The sequence below is a fragment of the Camellia sinensis genome, chromosome 5 (genome assembly GCF_055761805.1).
Source record: "Camellia sinensis isolate YWXY chromosome 5, ASM5576180v1, whole genome shotgun sequence".
NCBI classification, from domain to species: domain Eukaryota; kingdom Viridiplantae; phylum Streptophyta; class Magnoliopsida; order Ericales; family Theaceae; genus Camellia; species Camellia sinensis.
This window is the reverse complement of record NC_138965.1, coordinates 131,534,049-131,557,763: the sequence shown is the minus strand read 5'-3', so window position 1 is coordinate 131,557,763 and position 23,715 is coordinate 131,534,049. Positions and strand designations below refer to the sequence as shown.

General features: G+C 32.3%; 1 protein-coding gene and 1 long non-coding RNA gene across 5 annotated transcripts; one reads left to right on the top strand and one right to left on the bottom strand.

The window, feature by feature from the left end:
• Window positions 1-3,973: 3,973 nt before the first annotated feature.
• LOC114261856 (uncharacterized) lies at window positions 3,974-6,172 on the top strand. 3 transcript variants are annotated; one of them, XR_014330154.1, is made up of 3 exons: window positions 4,011-4,262; window positions 4,350-4,463; window positions 5,447-5,950. It is a non-coding gene; the product is annotated as an uncharacterized LOC114261856 (long non-coding RNA). The 3 variants fall into 3 exon arrangements; XR_014330155.1 differs by having other exon boundaries at window positions 3,974-4,168; window positions 4,350-6,172; XR_014330153.1 differs by having other exon boundaries at window positions 3,974-4,262; window positions 4,350-6,172.
• A 1,637-nt stretch (window positions 6,173-7,809) lies between these two features.
• Window positions 7,810-20,085, bottom strand: LOC114261855 (chorismate synthase). 2 transcript variants are annotated; one of them, XM_028202165.2, is made up of 11 exons: window positions 19,402-20,085; window positions 19,011-19,219; window positions 18,787-18,885; window positions 18,394-18,596; window positions 15,612-15,805; window positions 15,269-15,377; window positions 14,850-15,163; window positions 12,216-12,638; window positions 11,353-11,434; window positions 9,639-11,234; window positions 7,810-8,379 (listed from the first exon to the last, which is right to left on the bottom strand). In XM_028202165.2, the coding sequence occupies exons 2-11, from the start codon at window positions 19,076-19,078 to the stop codon at window positions 8,219-8,221; spliced, it is 3,249 nt and encodes a 1,082-aa protein (XP_028057966.2). In that variant the 5' UTR covers window positions 19,079-19,219; window positions 19,402-20,085; the 3' UTR covers window positions 7,810-8,218. The 2 variants fall into 2 exon arrangements, with proteins under 2 accessions (XP_028057966.2, XP_028057967.2); XM_028202166.2 differs by having other exon boundaries at window positions 19,743-20,070.
• Between the last annotated feature and the right edge of the window lie 3,630 nt (window positions 20,086-23,715).

Genomic DNA, 23,715 nt, shown 5'->3' with positions numbered 1-23,715 from the left:
AGTAATTTCTTATTTACAGTGAATCACTGTAACTCTTTTATATTTGATAAAAGATGTAAAAGGATGTCTTTTTAGATATATCTTAAATTAGAGATGTCTTTTTAGATATCTCTTAGATTAGAGATGGCGATAGAGGTTAATGGAGTGGATATTAATTCTTCATCCTCATTTTCTTATAATTATTTTTCTCCACTTCCCATGATACTACCCTCCCTATCTCCTAATGGATTTACATATTCCTCAACCCAATATGACCTTTTTTTTTTTTTTTTTTTTTTGGTTAAGAATCACAACCAAAGCTAAATATACATTCAATCTTTTTTTTTTTTTAAATTCTTTTTTTTTTTAAGGTTCACAACCTTTTTTTTTTTATATAAGATTCACAACCAAAACTAAATATACATTCAATCTCTTTTTATTTTTTTTTATTTTTTTTTTAAGGTTCACTACTATATTTTTTTTTTTTAAGATTCACAACCAAAACTAAATATACATTCAATCTTATTTTATTTTATTTGCCTCAACAACAAAATCAAATACACATTGATTAATATTGTCACATTATTCTTATCAAATTTTCTATATATCTAGAATTTTTAAAATTTATTTCGAAAAATTCAATCTTAACCAAAGCTAAATACACATTCAATTTTTTTTTTAAGATTCACAACCAAAGCTAAATATACATTCAATCTTATTTTATTTTATTTGGCTCAACAACAAAATCAAATACACATTAATTAACATTATCACATTATTCTTGTCAAATTTTATGTATATCTAGAATTTTTTTAATTTATTTAGAAAAATTCTATTCCTACAAAAAAGAATTCCATCTTCTTTTTTAATTTTTTTTTTTAATTTTATGTATCTCCTTCTCCTCTCTATTAATTGATTTTCGATAATCTGAAGGTGAGTTATTACTTTCGTTTCCATCTTCTTCTTTTTCTTTTTCTTTTTTAAAAAAAATTTATTTGCATTTATAGAATGAATTTTCTTATTTCAATATCTCCTGCAATTGTTTTATTGGATTTCTTTCTGATTTGATGGTAACCTTAGATTGAATTTTTCAATTTTCATCTTAACTAGTGATCACCTTAATTGAAATTTTGTACATTTTTGTCTTTAATTTCCATGTTTTGGTTATGATTAATTGCGCATTTTTTATCGATAGTCAAAATCTTTTCACCGCTAGATTGTCGTCATCGCAAATCGTCGTTGCTATAGTGAGAGAATGAGAGAGTGTGAGAATTAGAACTCGAATTGTCAACAGAGTAGAGATGGCAATGGATAACCTACCATGTGGGTATCCATGGAGATCCAACCCAAATACTTGGGTTTCCCCTTTTTTCTTGTCCGTCGGGTAAGGTAAGTGATATTCTTTAAATCTCAACCGGGGATGGGTACCCACTAATTTCCCCATATATTTTTTTTAGGTACATCGAAAAATAATTTCTCCATAAGTTTTCACTGCTCTGTTGACAATTAGAGTTCTAATTCTCACTCTCTCTCATCCTCTCACTACAGCAATGGCAATTTGCGATAACGACAATCTAGCGGTGACAAGATTGTGATTATAGATCAAAAATGCGCAATTAATCATAAGCAAAACATGAAAATTGAAGATAAAAATATATAAAATTTTAATTAAGGTGATTGCTAGTTAAGATGAAATTGAGAAATTCAATCTAAAGTTATCATCAAATCAGAGAGAAATCCAATAAAACAATTGCAGGAGATATTGAAACTAGAAAATTCATTCTATAGATGTAAATAAATTTTTTTAAAGAAGAAGAAGAAGAAGAAAAAAAAAAAAAGAAGAAGAAGATGGAAACAAGAGTAATAACTCACTTTCAGATTATCAAAGATCAAATAATAGAGAAGAGAAAGAGACACATAAAATTTTTAAAAAAAATTTAAAAAAGAAGATGGAATTTTTTTGTAGGAATAGAATTTTTCTAAATAAATTTAAAAAATTCTAGATATATATAAAATTTGACAAGAATAATGTGACAATGTTAGTTAATGTGTATTTGATTTTGTTGTTGAGCTAAATAAAATAAAATAAAATAAAATAAAATAAAATAAGATTGAATGTATATTTAGTTTTGGTTGTGAATTTTATTTTAAAAAAATGCTTGTGAACCTTAAAAAAAAAATTTAAAAAAAAAGAAAAGAAAAAAGATTGAATGTATATTTAGCTTTTGGTGTGAATCTTAAAAATAAATAAATAAATAAAATTGGTCATGAACCTTAAAAAAAAAAAAAAAAAAAAAAAAGATTGAATGTATATTTAGTTTTGGTTGTGAATCTTAAAAATAAAAAAATAAAAAAAATATATATATATAGGGAAATTAGTGACTACCCATTCCCGACCCATTCCCTGTGGATATATAAAGAATATCACTTACCCTATCTGACGAGTAAAAAAAAAAGAAAAAATTCATGTATTTAGATTGGATCTCCATAAATACCCATAAGATAAGTTATCCATTGCTATCCTTACCCTGGATGTCTGTGATTACCCTGTAAAAAAAAAAAAAAAAACATAAAATTACAGTGACTCGACTGCCTGATTGTCTAGCCGGTCGACCACTCTGCTCTGCTGTAGCTTTGCATGTGCTGCTTTGCATGTGCCATTGCTTTTCATCATTTATAATTAAAAATATTATTTTAATGTTATTATTTTCCATCACTTATAATTAAAATAATATTTTAATAAAATAGAAAAAAAATTAAAAATTTGTTGAGATAAGTAGATGAAAAAGTAATTCGTAAAATAGAGAATAAATTTTTAAATAATATTTTAAGATAAAATTTAGATAGTTTGACAAGATGCTCTTACATTACATATACTAATTAATACACATATTAATATACTAATTAATATTATACCATTATTATTGATACCACCTATTATACAAATTACAAATACCTAAATGTTTTAAAATTATGCCACTTTATCTGTTAGTATACTAGTTAGTATATTAATTGATACATATAACATTATTCTTATTTTATTTGCATCTGAACAATAACTGAATAATAACTTAATATATTTAATTAGAATTTTAATTAGTATAAATTATAATATTTTAACACAAATTTATTAATAAGAATAATATAACCTTGCTTGGTTATCATTTTTTAAAAATATTTTTCAGAAAATTATACTTTCTTATTTTTCATATTTTTTGTTTTTACTGAAATTTTTTAATATTTTGATCAATTTTTTCAATTTTTAGACATACCGAACATAAATATACCTAAAAAGTAAAAAAAAAAAATTAAAAAAAAACTTTTTAAAAATTCACTAAATACCAAAAATATAAAAAAAAATACGAGAATTCAGTACATTTTTTATATTTTTATATATTTATTAATTTTTAAAAATATTTTTTTACAAATTTTTTACTTTTTAAATACATCTAAGTAAGGTGCATCTAAAAAAGTAAAAAAAATGTTTAAAATTTTAAAAATATTCACTAAAAACAAAAAAATACGAAAACCAAAAAGTTAAATTTTCAAATAACTTAATTCAAAAAACTCAAACCAAACACACTCTTTTTCATAATACGTTCAAATCACTTATACGGATTTTTTATATTCAACAATCTCTATCCTTTTTTTTTTTTCTAAAGTTTTAGTTATTTTTCTTTATCTTTTTCCTCATTTTGAAACTCCAATCTATTCCATTAAAACCCATTATTATCATGGATCTCATTATTTTCTGTTAAGTTATTATTTATTTATTTAACCGTAGAAATATATTGATAAACCAGAATTCAAACAAAAACAGAGTAGCCAATGCCATCCTTTCTAAGAGGATCAACTAACCAAAAGGGGGAAATAAACACCCAGCCCCCACACCACCCACTTGCGCCACTGCATGTGCAGCCCCATTCAAAGCACGTGGAACAAAACAAAAAGAGCAAGCATCAAGACCACCCATCAGCTGAAAAACATCCTGGATCACAATCTCTACAACTTGGGCTATTTGTATCTGACAATCATATCTATGAACGTCTATATATATGAAAATTATTCTTTGCTACTGGGGTAAGATGATGTGGTGCTCTAACTTGGTTATCATTGACTGAATCAGTGGGATCCATTACCTTTTTGTCTCCTACTAAGAAACAATTGAACACTTATCTTTAAATGAAAGGTATAGGGCAATACTCCTAAACCACCAAGAAGTTGTTCAAAGTTCGCAATAGTCCTTACTTCAAGATTGAGATATAATGAATATCACTTTTTGAGTTAGTTCTTTTCCTGAATAATTAAATTGAATTGCCTTATTTAAGTCACGGTTTTCTAAGGATTTACATTGTATTTCATTGTTGCAGATAAATAGAAGAATGGAATTTGTATTTGCTAGTCACAGCTTTGATGTCTGGGAGAGTTGGACATTTGAAGGTTCTTTGGAGGAATGTAGACTGGTCAATTGTAGAAATCCCTTAGTAAGTTCCTTCTTTACTCCATCTTATTCATTATCATAGCTCCAAATTTGCAGCCTCTTTTGTATGTATGTCTGTATGCAATTCTAACCAAACCAAGTCTTAAGTCCCATCAAATGGGGGTCGGCAATTCTATCTACATAATTTTAACTTGTTTATGTACGTGCGCCACTATATGTATTTGCTTTCAACTATGCATACAAGGCTTTGAGCTATATTTGTCATTTCCAGTCATTGAAACAACTAACTAAATGTTCTCACTTTAGTGTTTTGACGCAACCCTGAATCAGGTCAAAATATTTGAAACCAGAATTGAACTGATTAATAACTAATGATTATGAACATTCAGCGCAGAATATTGTGTTATCTTGACTAGTTTGCACAGAGTTTGAGTTAGTTGAAGTCCCAAATTCAAACCACAATAGATTTGTACAGAATATTTGAAACCAGAATTGAACTGATGAATAAAAACCAAACTAATGAAAAATAATAATCTTATTTCAGTAAGACCTGTGTCAGTCTTTTCCAGATTTTGCTCAAATTTTGGACTGTTTCACTATATTAGTACGAGCCACATAATCCTAATTTGCAAGGCCTAATGCATGATGGGCAAAAAAGGATAAGAGGTGGGATGTTTATATAGAAGGTAGAGATTTTTCTTGTCAATGTGGGATACCGAAGGGGACAAACTGTTACATGGACTGTTCTATTTAGCCAATGTATCTTTGTCCACTGTATATGACAAGAGTAAGGGTGTGAGATATATGTCCGACAACCGTATCCATTTTAGATGCTTAGATCTTCTAATTTTATATGATGTTTGAAGATGACACTCATATTTGCTTGTAAGGAAATATTTCTAACTTCTCACATTAATGGGAGATATAAATTCCATATATTTCCTATATCCCATTTAATTTGAAGTACATTTTTCTATAATTTACAATATCTTATCTGAAATATAATACAATATACAATATGTACAGGTGTTTAAGATGTGTCTCTGTACCCATACCCAACTTTTGGATGCATATACTAATATTATGCAAAGAAGAAAGGCGGCTCTGGCTTCGTTGGCAATTTTGTGGTTACAATGGAGCGAGCTGAATAGAAGATCTTTTGATGGTGTAACGATTTGTTTTTACAATTAAGAGTTTTATTTTTGGTCCTCATATAGTTAGTTGGTTATCAGGGGTGGTTAATTTGTCCTTAAACCAGTTTTTGGATTTTGTAGAGCCTTTCAATAGGTTTTTGATGTACGGAGAATGTCTTTCAGTTATATATGGATCATGTCGAAATTCTAGCAGCTGTAGGTGAAGATGATGGAATTACTATTAAGTTGTGTGAATATTTGATAGTCAAGCAGAGCATAAAATGTGTACCTACCTACCTGTCTCCTTCACCCTCAAGGTTTGTGATATTTCAAGAGAGAATGTAATTTGTAAAGCATTCAATTTTATACACTAAGATGAGGGTTTGTATGTGTTTTATGTTGTGGCTTGTGGGGTCAATCCCCCTGTTGGCAAAAGTGATGTATTATTTATTCATTCATTTATTTATTTGAGGTTTTTGATGGTTTCTAACCATTTCACTGCTTGTCTTTCTGTATATTGTCTCAAGAAACTCAGAGTGATTTCTATTGTGATGACAAGCTAGAGCTAGTTGTTTCATGTACCTATTGGTTATGATATTATTTTAGTTATAATTCAAAATTTGTTTGATAAAATCTCATGTGATATTGAGTTTTAACTTAATTTTTTTTTTTTTTTTTTTTTTTTTTTTTTAGTTATGACTCTCATAGTGTTAAGTTATATCATTTATAATAATCAAACTCGCAAATTGCATAACTTGCATATATAGTATTTGCCTTGAAGTATACTTGTATGTATATAAATTAAAGAGTAAATTACACTGACATCTCTGAAAATATTGCACTATTTCATAATTTTAACATAATTACGTTGTTTTTATAAACTAGTGTTGATATAATACTTTAGCCTATTTTGTTAATTACCCGTTAGTAGAGTGAATGTCATCAATTTTTACATTAAAATATCCATTCTACAAATGTGATTCTCACTACCGTTAAGTTTTTAAATCAGGTTTAAACAAACTTAATACTCAACTTGTTTATGTTATAAGCCTTACATTCTCCTCTCACCGAAATCACTAACTTGACCACTTGCACCACAAATTGTTGTGTCAACTTCTTTGTTGCAGTTGACGTCAGACAGGCATGCGGCCATTGTTGTCATCACCAATGAAAAAAGCCTACATGATCTTCATAACATCATCCTTAAGGGGAACCCTTTAGGTTGTTAATGATGTGGTGCTCCTTAGAACCGACAAATTGGGTTAGAGGTGTTTGTGTGGTGCTATTGGGTTAGATGTGCATTTGTGTGGTGATTTTATGGGCACTTTTAAGGTTCCAGTGGTTTTGACAGTGGCAGAGTTGGTGCGGTGTAAGATTATGGATAAATACACAATTAATTTTAGTCATACGTATAATACCACCGGATAAAACTCATCATAAAATTTCACTGAGATAATTTCACTTATGTTTTATGCGATCTATTCTATGTTCGTACATTTTGATTTTTTGGAAATAGAAGGCAACCTGAAATAATTTAATTTGTGCAACCAAAAGAGAAGACAACTCTGAGTTTAAACTAAAACTATACATTTCATAAAATAAAATATAATTTATTTATTTACTTATTTATTAACCGATATCTAATAAAATTAATTTTTTACACATAGTATTTATTGTAAATTATAAAAGATGAATGATTTAAATTACGGCGCTGATTGAGGGCCCGTAATTTCGGGGCTCGAATGCCCCGAAATTCCACTTTAGGTAAAAAAAAAAAAAAAAAAAAAAGGAAAAAAGAAAGAAAAAAAAAACAGTTTCCAAAAATGGAAATTAGGGGTATTAGGGGCAACTTTTTTAGGGCCACCAATCATTTTCCTTTAAATTATCATTGAGTCCAAAATGAGGCTCACAAAATAAAATATGGAGAATTATAAATGACAGCAGGATATAGAGAAGCCATTCCCGGCTACGAAATGTGGTCAACGTAAAAAATCAGTGGGCCTAAGAAAAGTCAAGAGAAACTCACGTCCTCATGCTCACCAAACCCATTTTTGTTACACAAATTAAATTATTTCATTTCAAAATTCACTATTTTAGATTTTGTTATCTTCTAAATAAACTACACAGTAGATGCAAGTAATTCTACATATTGTAAACTTCCACAAAGACTTAGACCGAGTACAGTAAATTTTTAAGGTATTTCATTTTTTACAACCAAACACATCTAGTTATCTAATACTGTAAATGACCCAATTATAAGATGAACTATGTGGATTCATAATATACTAGTTGAAAAAAGAACATACATTACCAAACGACACCTAACAGAATGAAATGTTACTGTTGTATATAAGCTAAAGACCATGACAAAAGCAGTGTCAAGTGTCGATATACCACACCGTGCTTATGCTCCAAGCTTCTGAACAGTGCTGCAAACAGATTACTCACCACAAGCACGAAATGCTTTTACACAACATTTCCCCATCTTTACTTTCTTTTTTTTCTTCCCAATTTTGTTCGGTTTTCAAATCATGAAGGAACAAACCCAAACTCTCAATCCCGTAACTATGGCAAATAAAATCCATTAATTGCACTACCCCCATTCAATCTTTTCCATCTAAAACACGCATTAGTGGGACTCCATCAGTTGCCACAATGATCCACTCTATCTGTGTCGAAAGCCCAAGTCTAATTCATGACCATACATTCCCTGGCTGTGGCCAACAGCAGCAAAAGGGTGAATCTGCTTTGAATTTGCTCGGAGTTCCATCTCAAGAAGCCTTTGGAACGCCTCCGGATGATTGCTTCCACCACTAACATCAGGACCTGATACGAGGAAAATATATAATTAGAAAATTCTTTTCTTATGGAGAAATTACATAGAAAATGCATCCAAAATGACGTGGCAATGGCAATATTTATACTAGTAGTGGGTGCAAACATGATACTTTTGCAATTTTACATCTAAACTTTCGAGCAATTTGAAATGAGAAAGTTAGGTTAAATTTGAAAACTATTTGGCAGTTACTATAACTGTGCTTTTTTTCAAAATCATCTACCGAGTTGTGTGCTTCATATAATAGTATAGTATAGCCAGAGTCATTTTAACGTGTTTTGTTCAACTTCAACCAAGTCATCCCATATAAAAATTATGTACAAATTTTCTATTTTTATAGTACTATTAACAAAACACCAACCATGCAATAGAAGCACATTTCCATGCCACAAAAAACAAAAGCTATATTCCAAGCTTTATCACCTTAAAAGAAGAAAACAAAAATTTATGCTTCATCATTGGAACTCACTGTATGCCCTTGAAAGTGGCTCTAATTGGTAGAATTTTATTAAATTATATGTAAATTTGAAACCAATATGTAATACATGGGATATTATGCACAAGTTGGGACAAACCAAATTATTGATCAAACTTTTATCCACTACATAATTATATTCTTTCTTATTATAGATATAGACTAAAGAGCATTCCAAGAAAAGAACTTTTTAAGGATTTTTCCAAGCTCGCACTTTCCCAACCTAAGAAGCATGTAAGGGTACGGTATGGGTTTGTTGATACAAAAAAATCTAAAAAAGAGCATAGGTATAGTCGGGCACGTTTGTAAAGAAATATTTACTTTTAATTTGGAGTAATACAAAAATTAGTTAAATTGTATAGTTGGTTAATGATCCAACCTACAGTCTACACTTTAATCCCCAAATTAAGGGTATAAACCAAAGTTAAATGTCATTATATTACAGAACCTACAAACCAAAGCTTAATTTAGAATCATGTTGAGCATAGAAATTTTTCAATAAAACTAAATTCACCTTTGTATAAAAGAAAATAGTATTCCGGCTAAGTTATGACTTGGGTATATACTACGTACCTCTCGGATATGGCAAAAATTAAGAACAAAAAATTGGATGCATGTTTCGTGTAGCCAGTATGCATATAGAATGCAAAGTACTAGCACTTAATACATACCCGGTATGGGTGCAACATGTTTTTCGAAGTACCCATTCTTCATAGTTTTCAATAATGAGGTAAATTAAAAAATGCTAGGAGCAATGGAGCGGTGACACTTTACCTGGCAAAGACATTCCAGGGCCACCGAAGTTGGGTTGCTGATGACGAAAAGGAAAACCTTGCATCGGGTTTAGTTCCTGCATAAAACCAGTTGCCTGATTGCTTGGGTGAGGAGCCAGCGGACCACCCCTGGGAAATTCTCGTAGTAGATGATGTGGAGGAAAATTGCCTGGCGCTTGCATTTGCTGTAACATAGGATGATGATGAGGAAGCTCGAAACCTCCTCGCCCTGTGTTAGGATTTGGATGATGGAAAGGAGGTCGCAACATATTTGCACGAAATTGATGATTCGCAGGGGCATCTTGACGGTTATTGCCCTCTGGAACCATGAAATTCATCTGGGAATTAGGATGAGTGGGATGGGAATCTAATGGACGGAAAAATGGCCTCCCGGGATTCATCTGATGGGGATGAAATTGAGATGATGGTTGGGCACGAAGATTGCGGTATGGAATCTCAGGTTCCATTGGATTATAAGGACCACGAACAAAAGGGGTACCTTCCCGACCTACCATAGCTCGTTCATCCTTGAAAACTGAATTAAGAGCTGCCAGCTTCTCAACTATGTCAACCGGTTTGTTTGAGGATAGCAATTCGCCTTTCGTTGAGTTTCCAGCAGACATGAACATGGAAAAAGGGGTGTTATTCACAGGATCACCAACTGTAATCAAGCTCTCTTCTTCAGGCAGCTGAATATCAACTGCCCCATCAAAGCCACCGAGCTTAGACACTACACTGGTTCCGTGTTTTGATCGATCCACTTCAACTTGAGTATCATTAAACCCCAACCAGCTTTCAATTTTATCTGACTTAGTTTGCTGTCCCTGACTTGATTGCAGAACATTGCTTTCATGATTGCTCCTGTTAGATTCAATTCCAACTGTGGAAGTTGGGAAGAGAGTATCACCCATGATTCCAAAAGGTAATCCTTGCTGTTCTGAAATATCGATTCCTGCAGAACCAACCGAGCCCCTTTGGATGGAAACTGGTGCTTCGGCTGATTGCAGCTCCTTCATGAAAGCAGACCCAAAGAGTGTTTCAAGTGTCAGATTCTTCCCAGAATGGGGAATACTATCGGCCTTTTCCTCTCTAGAGTTAAGGGAAGTGCCAACAATTGCCCCTTCAGAAATATGTAGTTTGTCAGAGGATCTGTTGTCTAGATTAGGGGATTGTGCAATATCTTTCAAGCCTGTTGTTCCCTTCTGCAACAAAGACAGGAGGTGTTGAGAAGCACGATCATCAATATCTGCTTTCGATTCTTCAGTCTTTGCACCAGAAACACTCCAGCCTCCACCAGATGCCTGCAAAGTTGAACTACTTTCACTATATTCAGACAGAATAGTCTGTTCAAGATCTTCGCATGTTAGGATTGATGAAACTTTCTCTTCTTTACTGGAATTGTAGAACTGTTCTGAGAGTCCAATTGGGGAAGATGTCATATATCTGTTGGCATGTTCTAAATTATGCAAGGTAATGTCTGGTAGAATGTGGGTTGGTTTCACATCAGAGACTTGGGATCCACCTTTCTCACCACCAACAATTAATGATAGCAAGTCACTTGGCTTAGCATATGAGGGATCTTCGGCTGCCTTCTTTTCTGCAGTAGATGAAAAGTACTATAACTTATACAAGACCCAACTCAAGAACTAGGCTCAGAAAATTTCTGCTGAAAAACATTCAAAAAAATTTAAACCGAAAAACCAATACATGCATACCATCTTCAAGAAACCAATGAGCAAACTTGGAAGACTGTACAGCATTGGGGCTCCGTGTGTCATCTCGTTCACTATCATGATGCTGGGGCAACAAAAAAAAGAAAAAAAGGTGTCATGTCAGATACCCACCTTTGGTAAGTAAGAAGAATCCACCGTCCAAAGATGAAGCTAAAGCAATGTGCATGATTATACAGAGGCAACAAAACCGAACTTCATCCATAAAAATAAATAAATAACCACAAACTAAAAACAAATTTCCAGATAACCATATAGAGAAATCAGCATGAGCACCTTTCACCTTTATACAATAATTTTGACGGCATCAAAGGCCTCCTATTTTCCTCTCGCAAACCGACCCTTTTACTTGTTTTCAAAACAATTTTTTTTTAAAACATGTGTACCAAACATGTTTTTCTTTTCGTTTTTACCAAAAATAAACAAACATATTTAATATTTTCTGTAAACAAAAAACAATAAACTGTAAACTTCACCAAATGGCACCTAATATTTTGGTTTGTTGCCGATCCAAGAAGAAAAAAAGATAGGTATAGTTGCCAAGCACTATAATCTTAATTATCCAGAATACAAATCGCTGTCATCTTGGCAAGAACAAAAAAATAATATGAACATTAGTAGTCAGTTTATGAGCATGTATAGGACAATAACATAACGATGAGCATATATATGATGGCAGCATAATAAGTGGCGTGGGCCGAAAGAATAACAGACTGAATTTCCACCCATCAATGAATAATTATGATCATAAAGTTTTATAATTGAATCTAGAACATACTACTTACAATTTCAATAACAATGCACCTATATAAAAGCCTTGAAGCAAATGGCATAAATACAATAATTACCTCTACAAAACCTGAGGATCCACTGAGATTCACCGTTAAAGCACTATTAAAAAGCTTTTCTAGAATTGACATCGAATGATCCTGTTTGGAATCAATAACAATTTTATTCCCTGTCATCTTAGTTTCAAACTCAATAATTTCACTACCATCAAGGGTTTCAGAGGCTTCTGAAAGACTAGAAGTCCTGTATAATTGGTTGTCCATACCAAGTTTCCTATTAGAAACTTCTATTTCTGCTGATGAATCCACAACCTGTTCAACCTTATTAAGATTGGGTGTGTGGAAACTTGTATCTTCATGCTGCTTCTCTCTGAAATCCATTTTCTGGACTGATTGTGCCTCTTCTTGATTATCAAGAGAGCCATTTTGCACAATAGCTTTGGCATGAGAAAGACTTTCCTCAATTTCAAGTCTCCCACTAACCTGCAGAACCAACAAATTAACACTCATCTGAATGAGAAAGGAAACAAGAAGGTGACAAATAAAAAGTCTTTAAAAGTAGGGTGAATTACACTAGTGGTCTCTCTAGTTTGGGGTTTGCGTCACTTAGGTCCCTAACTTTTCAATTATGATACATTTGACCCTGAATTTTGAATTTTGTTCCAAATAAGGACAATTGAAGATATTATTAGATTTTTCAAAGGTAAAATCGTCAATTTGATAAAATATAAACTAATTTAACAAAAATAAATGTCAAACAAATATTTTTGAATTTTAAAAAATTATTTCTACTCACTAAAAATAAAATTATGTAAAATTGATAAGTCTTTTAGACATTTTTTTTTTTTTACCAAATTAATTTTTATTATGTGTTTAGATGATGATCATGTAAAATTAATTTTTAAAAATTAATCATGTGATTTTTATTAATTTTTATCCATTTTACATAATTTTATCATTGGTGGATAAAAATAATATTTTAAAAATTAAAAATATTTGTTTGACATTTATTTTTGTCAAATTAGTTTATATTTTATTAAATTGACGATTTTACCCTTCAAATTAAACAATGGTATATTCAATTGTACTTATTTGGAACAAGATTTAAAATTCAGGGTCAAATGTGTCACAATTGAAAAGTCAGGGACCAAAATAACACGAGTCCCAAAGTATAAGGACTATTAGTGAAATTTGCCCTTAAAAGTAAGTGCCCGTTTGAGCATGCAATTGGCAGCTTAAATGAATCAAATAATACAAGTTAGTTCTTTTAAAGAAGTAGGTTTGAGGGCTAACTGGACCAGAAGATGACACCTGCATGGTCCAGGTAGTCTTTCCTGCCCACCCAATAACTTAAAAAAATACACTCACTTCAACGAACTGGAACAACCACATAAAGCTAGAATCAGCAGAAAATCAGCCTATGTGCCCAGCACCAATCCATGGACCAATGTGGAAATAACTTAGCACCATTGCCAACTTGCTATCACCCTTGCAAAAGCTATGCTGTACATTCTTGTCTCATGGACCAACAAACCCGGTTTTTGACACTCTCTCCCAAAAACATAATCAATTGTTCAGGTTAGGTTTAGAAGATAACACCCCTCATTTGGACATGTAATATATGAACTGCTGGACCAAGGGATGCAACGGAACTTTTACAATATGTGAACTCCTTGCCAATACCATGACAGGCTGCTAGCTAAAATCACCTAACAAGAGATTTGGATAGTCGTGCTATAATTTGTTTCAGTATATTATATGCCTACTACTTCTACATACACACACTGACAATTTATCTGTTCATATTATTGAATACTCATTTTCCATTTATCGACTGCTAACCAGAGGCTCATTCTCTCTTTCCTATAATTAATTGGCAAATTGATTGAAAGGAAGCCACTAAAAAGGACTTTAGTCCAGAACTTCTGCAAGGACCTACATATGATAAAAATTTTAGGCCACAAAACGGAATGAATTCATGAAACTTGGTGAGTTTGGTATTGTTTTTTAAAGCTGTTCTGACTGGGAAAAAAAATGGAAACTGACATGGAAAACTTGATTGACGAACTGTTCTCAAGAAAATTTTATGAAAACACCCAAAATGGCAACAATGGGTGTTCTTTAAGTTTTCATTGTTTTTGTTTCCAAAAACACAAAAAAACAAAAACATCAAAAATGAAAATGAATCCAAACAGACCCAAACTTTTAATCTTAGTCCAGATAATATATTATTTAATGACCTGGATTACCTAGATGACAGTGGAAACTGAAGATGATCATAAAGCAAAATATACCTGACTATAAGGGATAGGAGATGAGATGAGATGCGAAAGAGGTGCCAAACTTAATGTGCAAGTCAAATTTCAATTAATTTGTTCTTGTGTGTGAATAAAAAGACCAGTAACCAGTTGCTTGCAATAAGATGGGCTTACAAAGACGATAAGTTCAACCTGAACTCATCATGCCATGATGATGACGAATTCTACTGAACATAGGATTTGTTGATGGCGCATATCTTGAATGAGAAATGAAACAGTTATCACATATACATATATATATATATATATAAAGGAAACTGACCACTTTATTTATTTTATCAGGAGCCAAAGGCCCTGCTGTCCAGACAGTTAGAACAAATCAGTTCAGGAAAAAGTTCCAGTGCATAAAAAGTCAAGTCAAATGACAGAAATATACCTCTGCTGAATGGGAATGGGTTAAAGATCTAGGGCTAGAATTCTTCTCCAAAACTGTGCTTCTAAATCCCGGGGGTACCAGTGGTCTAAATGCAGGAGTTTGTGAAGAAGATTTGCTATAATCATCATTTAAAACTGATTGCTTTACAAACTCATCCAATTTGTTGCTTCGATTGAAACCTCTTGCTCCATCTTTAGTATCTTCCAGTAATTCAGTAAAATCTGAGAGAAGGTCACTTTTATGCTTATCTAAGCTCAAGTTCTGCTTCTCTTGAAGTGCTTTTTGCTGTTCCTTCCTCATCAACTCAAACGAAACTGGGAAGAAAGTTAAGCTCCAAGTTCAATTGACCATAAACAAAATGTAACAAAGACCAAAGATGGAAAAACTGGTACAGCAAGACAATGTGAAGAAAGCATTACCCCTTCTCCTTCTTTCCTCTTCTGCTTTATCCTGACTTGTATAATCTGTAGAACCAAATGTTTCATCATTGAATGAGTCATTGGTGCTTCTCCGTGAGTGAGGTACCGCCTGGAGAAAAGGGGAAACAGAAAGTAAATCATGGAGATGTTTAGTAATTTTAGTTCAACAAAACTTCAACTGAATTCAATTCTCCTTGACAAGAGTTTTTCTTTTAAACAAAAGGTAAAATAAAATGTACTGGTTGCGCATCTTTAAATTGCTCCAGGAACCAAATCCAGAACGATGGACATATTGAAGCTGAGGTTTCTCATTAAATCAAACATAAACAAGTACAAAGATAACCTTATAAGGGCGGGGAGGCTGATATGGCTCGTTACTCCTGTTCAGCTGGGACTGATCATTAGATCGAACCTTTGGAGCTGACAACCCTGCTGCATATCCAGATGGTCTTGGAAAAGAACCACTCCCAAGAAGCCCATCATGCTCAGAATTTTGATAAGACTGCTGAGATTTGTTGCCATAACGCCTTGCAGACTCTGCATGAGAATTGAATAAATCAAGATGTCACGAAAGCCATACATGTTTTGTATTCATTGACAGACTATCTTAGACAAAGCTACAGTCTAGCCAGATCTAAGCAGAACAAAGGATGGAATATGTCATGAGACTCTTAACAGAATTAAGCAACAAAAGAGTACTGCAGAACAAGCTAGGAATAGATATATGGGAACCAGGGCATAGTTCTGATGACAGTCAGCATACAGAACTGGGTCGCCAGGGCATGCAATGGGAGCGCAACCATGAGAACCCCAATGAAAAAGGGGCCTCCATAAAGTGCGGATAAGCATTTATGGGTGTATGCAATATGTGGGTGTACTACCTTTTTTTGGATAAGTCAATATGTCTCTGTTTCTTTAGTACACGAACATTGCACATTTGAAGGTCTACAGTTCTGCTGTCATTGTGTGTTTCCTTTCCGATGACAAGGGTTCAAGTCCCAGTGAAAATTTGTCATCAAATTTATAGTGAAGCTCCCTCAACTTTGGCATCATCAACTTCACAAGGCACTAACTAGCAAATTTGTGTGTAAACCACCTCCTAATAAGGTGAATTGAGCAACTTTGGGACTGAATAGAATGTCTTCAGGCTTCCCTCCCTCAATCAGTCTAAAGATTCTCTTGATTTTCAGGAGGCTGGGATTATACAAAGGGAACAGTGGATGGTGTGATGAGTTTTGGGGATACACAAGACTACTAAGAAGCATGAATAAAACACAGGACATGGATCCAAGTTCCAACACAATACAAACACGCCAAAATGGCAATTTCCAAAAAGATTAGGACATGGACAAAACAGGGACACAAGAAAAAAATAAATATCTACTTGCATATATATGCATAAAAATAAAGACAATTATTCACTTTTTAGGTACAATATTAGTTTCTTTTAATTATACCAAAAAATAAATATTATTAATTTTACAGTTATTTGTTGAGAAGAACGGGAATGTAAAGCTTAAATATCTTAGTTTTGAAGCCTTAAATACTCACAAACTAACTTGGAATTTGTAAAGATCTAGAGTTTCAAACATTAAAATACCCAATGAAGGATACATATTTATAAATCCATACATTTTTTCAGTTTGATCTTTGGTCCCCAATCTAATTTCCTCAAGCATGTGCCAATACACTAGATGCGAATCATACGTTTCCAAACACTAGACACATGTCCAAAACATTTTAAATTTTTAAATAATAGGACACATTAGATACATGTCTGACACATGTCATTGTGTGTATGTGTGTTGGTGTCTAACATGTGTCAAACAAGGGCATGGCCATGCTACCTAGATAGCCCGTTTGTAAGAAAGGTGAAAGGGTAACGTTTTTGAGACACCTTTGGTGGGGAGCGTAGAGTCTACCATCAACACTTCTGGGCCTTTTTGAGATAATAGACAATCAGGCTTCATTGCATATTATCTCATGAATTAGGAAAATGAAGTGCTCTAGGATATTTAAAAGAGACAGAATTGGGAATACATTGAGATGATTGCTATTTAATTTCGAAATTGTATTGGATGAATAGCACTTCTTCTAAGGTGGAAGAAGCCAAGGTCGCGAAGTTTTGAGGTGAAAATTGAAATCTTATAATGGTGCTTTGGTGGTAACCATGCATCATATTTTCCTTGGAGAATGATTTGGGTCTCTAGTCTAGAGAGCCACCCAAGGTTTCCATTTTTGTATGCGCAAAAGCACATGGATTTTTTTTTTTCTTTTTCTTGAACAACTTAATGTTAGGGAATCGAGGAGCCCACAAGCACATAGCAACACCAACCCAATTCATTAGGGATAAATTCTAGAGCCCATATGCTTAACATCGGGGCCTAACATTATTTGGAACTCATACCCACTTAAAAGCTTGAGTCTATAAGTCGTGAGCCCAGGTTCATCTTTTTTACTCTTTATCTGATGTGGGACTCTACTTTCACACGTACTCCAACACTTAATTTGTTTCCAACACATTATTGTCAATAGGTGTTTTCTATTTGTTGGAAGGAGAATTGCTCAATCATTTTCATCAATTCATATTTCTTATGAAAGGATTTATCTATTCTTGATCAAAAGGTTATGCATCTATTTACCTATAAAAAGGTTATCATTAAAAGGTTTTCAAGGTCTTTTCGAATCTATTTATCTATTCATATTTCTCAAGACACAAAAGGCATGCATCTTATAACTTGGGCCGCAAAAGGGAACAGGCAGCACCTTCTCATTTTTTTGAAAGGTAATGAAAATTCACTTTAGGCGCCAAAAGGGACGCTAAGTATACCTGTGCATTATGTATAAGCTTAACAAGATTTTTGCATAATTTTTAAGCCTAATGCATTCAAGAGTTGCCTTGCCTTAAAAGGAAAAACTTGAAGAAAAACTAAAACAACTTCCTAAACTACAAGTAGAACAATATGGATATGAACAAAATGAATGCATATATATATATATATATGTGTGACTATACATAATTAAAACCAAAATCTCAGCCTCAGACAAAACTAGTCCATGTGAAGGCATAAACATGTTATATATTGACATATCAGCTGAATTGAGAAAGAAACTCCCAAACAAACCTGAATCCCTATCAGATTGCGAGTCACTGTCTTTATCACTCCGTCCAGACAATCGATTGTCCCATCTTCCATATACTCCCCGGGAATAATTACTTGAATCCCCCCTGGACGGTGGGGGCGAGCCATATTCAGTGCGCCTGAAACTTAAGGTACCAGGTATTCTTTGACGGTCCTGTACGCCATGGGAGACATCCTCAAATTCACTGATTCATACAAAGTAACCGTTCAAGATCAGTATGCCACGATGCAGAAAAAAAGAAGCAGAAACATCATGACAACCATGCAGGCCAATGCCAATAATGGAAAGTAGTATCCTATCTCAAAGGCTTAACATAGTAATGAGTGCAAAGACATTAATTTGTTCAAAATGAAGGAATACAATGAGAATCATACCTCAGTATTGATTGGTCGAATCCACTTGGTAACTTTTTGCAAACATCTAACTCGCTTAATGACAAAAGAAAATCTCTGGTATATGAAATTTTGGAATGCCTGATTCATCAAAAATATGCATCATCGAACAACAATAAAGGAAATAAGAGTAACTAAAACAAAACATAATATCAAATCAAATTGACAATCTAGAAGAAAAATATGAGAAAAAAATAGTTCATTACTTCTCGGATTCGCAAAATGATTCAGTAGCCCTGTCAGGAGAGCTTTGAATTTCACTTTCCAAGCTCATTCTGCAATACTTGTTGAAATGATTTCCCCGCAATGTGATGAACCACACGGTCTCAACCCACCAGTCACCGTATGCAAATTCAACAAAGCAACCCCACGTCCAACAAACAATATCCAGAACTCATATTACCATTTTTATCACCTGAGACATTCGTGTCTCCACCAATTTTAGTCACTAACAATTGTAATGCTATTCCGGTTCAAAACAGTGAAGAGAACCAATACATGATTTGATCAAAACACCAATCACCAATTATATAATGTTTGCTGATTCAAAGCTAAAAACCTCATCTAACAATAATAGAACAAAGCTAACACCACTACCTTTACAATCTGAAATTCAGCTGCCCAAAACACCGATCCAACGCAATCTACAATCTTCTACAATAAAACCAAGCAACACAATTTCCCAGACATTATTGGCCTCTAATTACCCTTTTCATCAAAAATTCGATCTGAAATCACATATACATACAGGGAATCGCTCCTTTTTTGCCCTAATAAGAACTCGAATCTCGAATCACCCACTACATAGATCGTCAAATTAAGCAAATAAACGTAACGCTTTGAGTTAGTACCGAAATGAGCGTAATTCTACGGTGGCTTTGTCGCTCCTGTTCTAATATAGTCAGGTCAGAAACTAGGGTTTTGTTGTAGGAAACTACCTGGATCAGAGAAGTATCGACCGAGAGAGAGAATCACCGGAACGAAAGGCTAAATTAGGGTTTTGATCTCGCCCTTCTGCGCTATTTTTCGATTGATCATCGTGTATGTGCAGACAAATAAAGAGATAGATATAGAGAGAATTTTAAAATTGGAGAGAGATATAGAGAGAGAGTGGGAAGGCGTCTCTCTTCCTGCAGCAGAAACAAGACGGAGATATGACGTTGGCCTCCATTACACAACTCAGAGAAATACGTTAAACAATGGTAAATTACACTCAACTCCCTAAAATTTAGAAAGAAAAAACTTCCATAATTTTAGTCATATCTTTAACAGTAATTTATGGGTAATGTTAGAGATAGTATCTTATCAAATAAATATGAGGTCTATAAGGGCAAATTACATATACACCCCTCCAGGTTTGGTTAAATTATAGATACCCCCTGAGGTTTCGGAAATTACATCCCGCCCCCTGAGGTTTGTATTTTCATAACAATTTACCCCCTGAGGTTTATATTTCATAACAAATTACCCCCTAATTTCTTATGCAAATATAGCATTCAGGGGGGAATTCGTAATTTCTCAAACCTCAGGGGTATCTGTAATTTTGTCAAACCTGGAGGGGTGTATATGTAATTTGCCCGGTCTATAAAAGTATGGGTCAAAATCCATGTGAGTTATTTACGCTGCGTTTGGTTGAGATTCATTTTTAAATCTCTTTATAAATTCTTTAATTAGGAATTGTTTAGAATGTTTTAAATAAATATATTTTTTATTTTTTTAGACTAAGATTTGATTTGACATAATTTACAAAAGTCAAAAAGTCACTATCATATTTAAGTCACATCACCTCTCTATTACATAACTTCAAACTCAATCCATACTCAACCCATATTTCATAAAAAGTCAAAAAGTACACTTATTTAGTTTATTCCAAACAACTCCTAAAAAATTGAGGAACAAAATATGGATGTTTGTGTTAATTTTTTGACTTTTTATAAAAAAAATGTGCATTAAAAAATTATATAAATTAGTGTGTAGGGAAAAATTAGGATTGGAAGTTGTACAGCCGTAATTTTTGACTTTTGGTGAATAGTGATAATTTTTTAACTTTTTTAGTAACTTTTTGATTTTTTGACTTTTTTCAGAGTTGCCAAACTTGGCCTAAACACAATATCAATTATTTATTTAGTAGAAAATTTTGGATCTATAACATAGCATGTTCTATAATTTATTAGTCAATAATGCTAGAAAATTACATTTTTACATTGGTAAATTACAAATATACCTTCTGAAATTTGATTAAAATACGAATCGCTCCCTGTGATTTTGAAAATTGCATTCCGCTCTTGAGATTTCTAATTTCATAAAACATGGTCATTTTTATTAATAAATCATCAAGTCAATTAACAGTTTTTAATAATATTAAAAATATGTTTCAATTAATAATTTAGATAATTTTATTATTGTATAGGAGAGAAATTATGAATTCCATTTTTTTTAGTCAATTCTATTAAATAAAAAACACTAACAAGAGATATTTGTAATTTTTAAACTATTAGGAATAATCTGTACTTTAAACAAATTTCAGAATGTGTATTTATAATTTATCCTTTTTATAATTATAAATACACCAATAATGAGGTGTTAAAGTGGTGGACTCCATATTATTATTGAGTGTTTAAATTAATTAAAAATTGACAAGTATCAAATTATATCATATGTTGAATTATTAAAGATATAAGGACGTCTCAAACATTTTTTTTTAATATTATATAATATTTTAATTTATATTTTTAAAATTAATATTTTAATTCATATAATAGCTTAGTCATATCTTTAACAGTAATTTATTTTTATTTTTCTGAACAATAATTTATTATATGAGTAATAAAATAATATTATCATATCTTTTTATACTAAAATGTATATTTTTTTTTTTTTTGTGTTTTATACTATTTATACTAAAAGTAGAGCTAGATAAACATTCAATCGACTCATTCACTTAACTTTAAACAAACGATATCTAAGGGTGAAAGATTAACTGTAGAAACTGAACCGACTGGTTTTCGATTTATTTTTCCTGTCCCATTTTGGGTAGTCAGCCTTGTTTTTTAATTTGAGTTTTGGTATTTCAAAATGTAGGGCCGAGTCACACCGAATAGCCCTCTTTATTGTAGTCATTCGTGTGGCACAATCACAACCATGCATGTGCCTCACTAAGGCATTTCTAATTTTTTACACATCTTTTCGTAAAAAATTTTAAAAAAAAATTAAAATAATTTGTTTTCAAACGAAACCTATATATAACAAAATATATATATATATATATATATATATATATTCACATAGACACACAATAAACAAATAGTTACTTTTCTCTCTCTCTTTGTCTTTAACTTTTCACGGTCTTAGGGTTTCTCATTCATCACCTCTCTCATACATGACGATCTGTCTCACTCCTCACTATTACTCATCTGAAGCAAAAACGTGATAGAAGAGCACTCTCTCTCACAGAGACTCCTTCATTCTCATTATAAAGATCTTCTTGTTGGTGTAGCAATTTCGACTCAAAATTAAGGTAACTATGAAGACTAATTTTTTATTTTGAAAACTCTAATCTGTTGAACTTTTTCGAACAGACTAGTTTTTTGAACCTTTTTTAAAACCTTTTTGATTTTGTTAAATTCTTAACTGTTGAAGCAAAGCAACCGTTGGATTGAATTAATGTTTCGTTTATTGTATGTCTATTTTTCTTTTTCTTTTTTAATGCTCTTGAATTGGATGGATGTCGTCATGTACAATGTAAATAGTTTCCATCACAAATAGATACGTTGCAATTAGCACATTGGGGCATTTTTTTAATCCTTCTTTCAGCAACCCTTTGTTTTTTCTTTTTTCCGTATCCATCACAAATCTACATTGCAAAAGGCCCAAAACCATAACAACTGCACCAAACTATATGAACTTGTTTGGTACGGTTTATATATATCTCAGTTTGTTCGGTTCTCATTGATACAAAATCGAATGAATCGATTTGGCCCAAAAATTGAGGAAAAAAGGTTGAACAACACCATTTCACCGCTAATGATTTTAATGCAACGGGCCGGACAGATACAAGTCTAACAATTTTTAAAAAGCCAAGTTTTGATCGTGTGATGGATATATAAGTTTCAATTTGCCAAACCCGATCCAGCGACATTGAACTATGAATTTTTCATAAATATGTATACATTATATTATTTATTTGTTCAATAAACAGAGTATTGAAACTTGAAAATGACGATTTTCACTTTCAGAAAAATAGAACACTCACTCCCTATCATTGTTTAGTTAAAAAGTCAAGTGTTTTTTTGGGTAAAATGAGATTTGTTGAATAAAAAATTAGAATTTATTTAATTGGCAACTTGATTCATATCCACTCCCCAATTTACCTAACTCTCGCAATAGATTTTGAAACTATGAGTGGTTGAATGTAGATGAAATTTTCTTAACTAAAACCTGGTTGAATGGCAAATGTCATGCAACTAGTTCAAAAATGACATTACATTATTAAAAAGAATATCATTATAATTATATTAAAATTATGAAACTTATTATAATTCTTCTAAACTTTAGGGGTCAATGTAATTTACTCATAAAACAATGTAAAGATTTGCGCGCATTTTCTGCCCCTGCCGACTCAAAGATTGCCTTTTACTCCACTTTGTAGTCACGCACTTTTAAGACGCGTGGGAAAATATTTTCTTATTTAAATTGGACAAATTTAAGACCAATTCAGGATGATTTAAATAAATATATTTTTTTATTTTTATAAAAAATTGATATGGTAAAGAAGTGATGTGACCTAAATAAGAATAATGTGTTATATTAACAAATGCCAAACACCCCCTAATTTCAAATTGATAAATTTTATTTTCAGTGGTGCTACGTGCACCAATTTGGTACACCAATTAGTGTACCAATATATGTTAT

Bases quoted from the DNA above. Each gene is read 5' to 3' on its own strand.
- LOC114261855 (XM_028202165.2), bottom strand. From the start codon at position 19,078: ATGAGCTTGGAAAGTGAAATTCAAAGCTCTCCTGACAGGGCTACTGAA. The intron at 18,886-19,010 runs GTAATGAACTAT...TTGATGAATCAG, and splicing joins TCATTTTGCGAATCCGAGAA to GCATTCCAAAATTTCATATA. The intron at 11,235-11,352 runs GTATGCATGTAT...CATCTACTGCAG, and splicing joins TCATTGGTTTCTTGAAGATG to AAAAGAAGGCAGCCGAAGAT.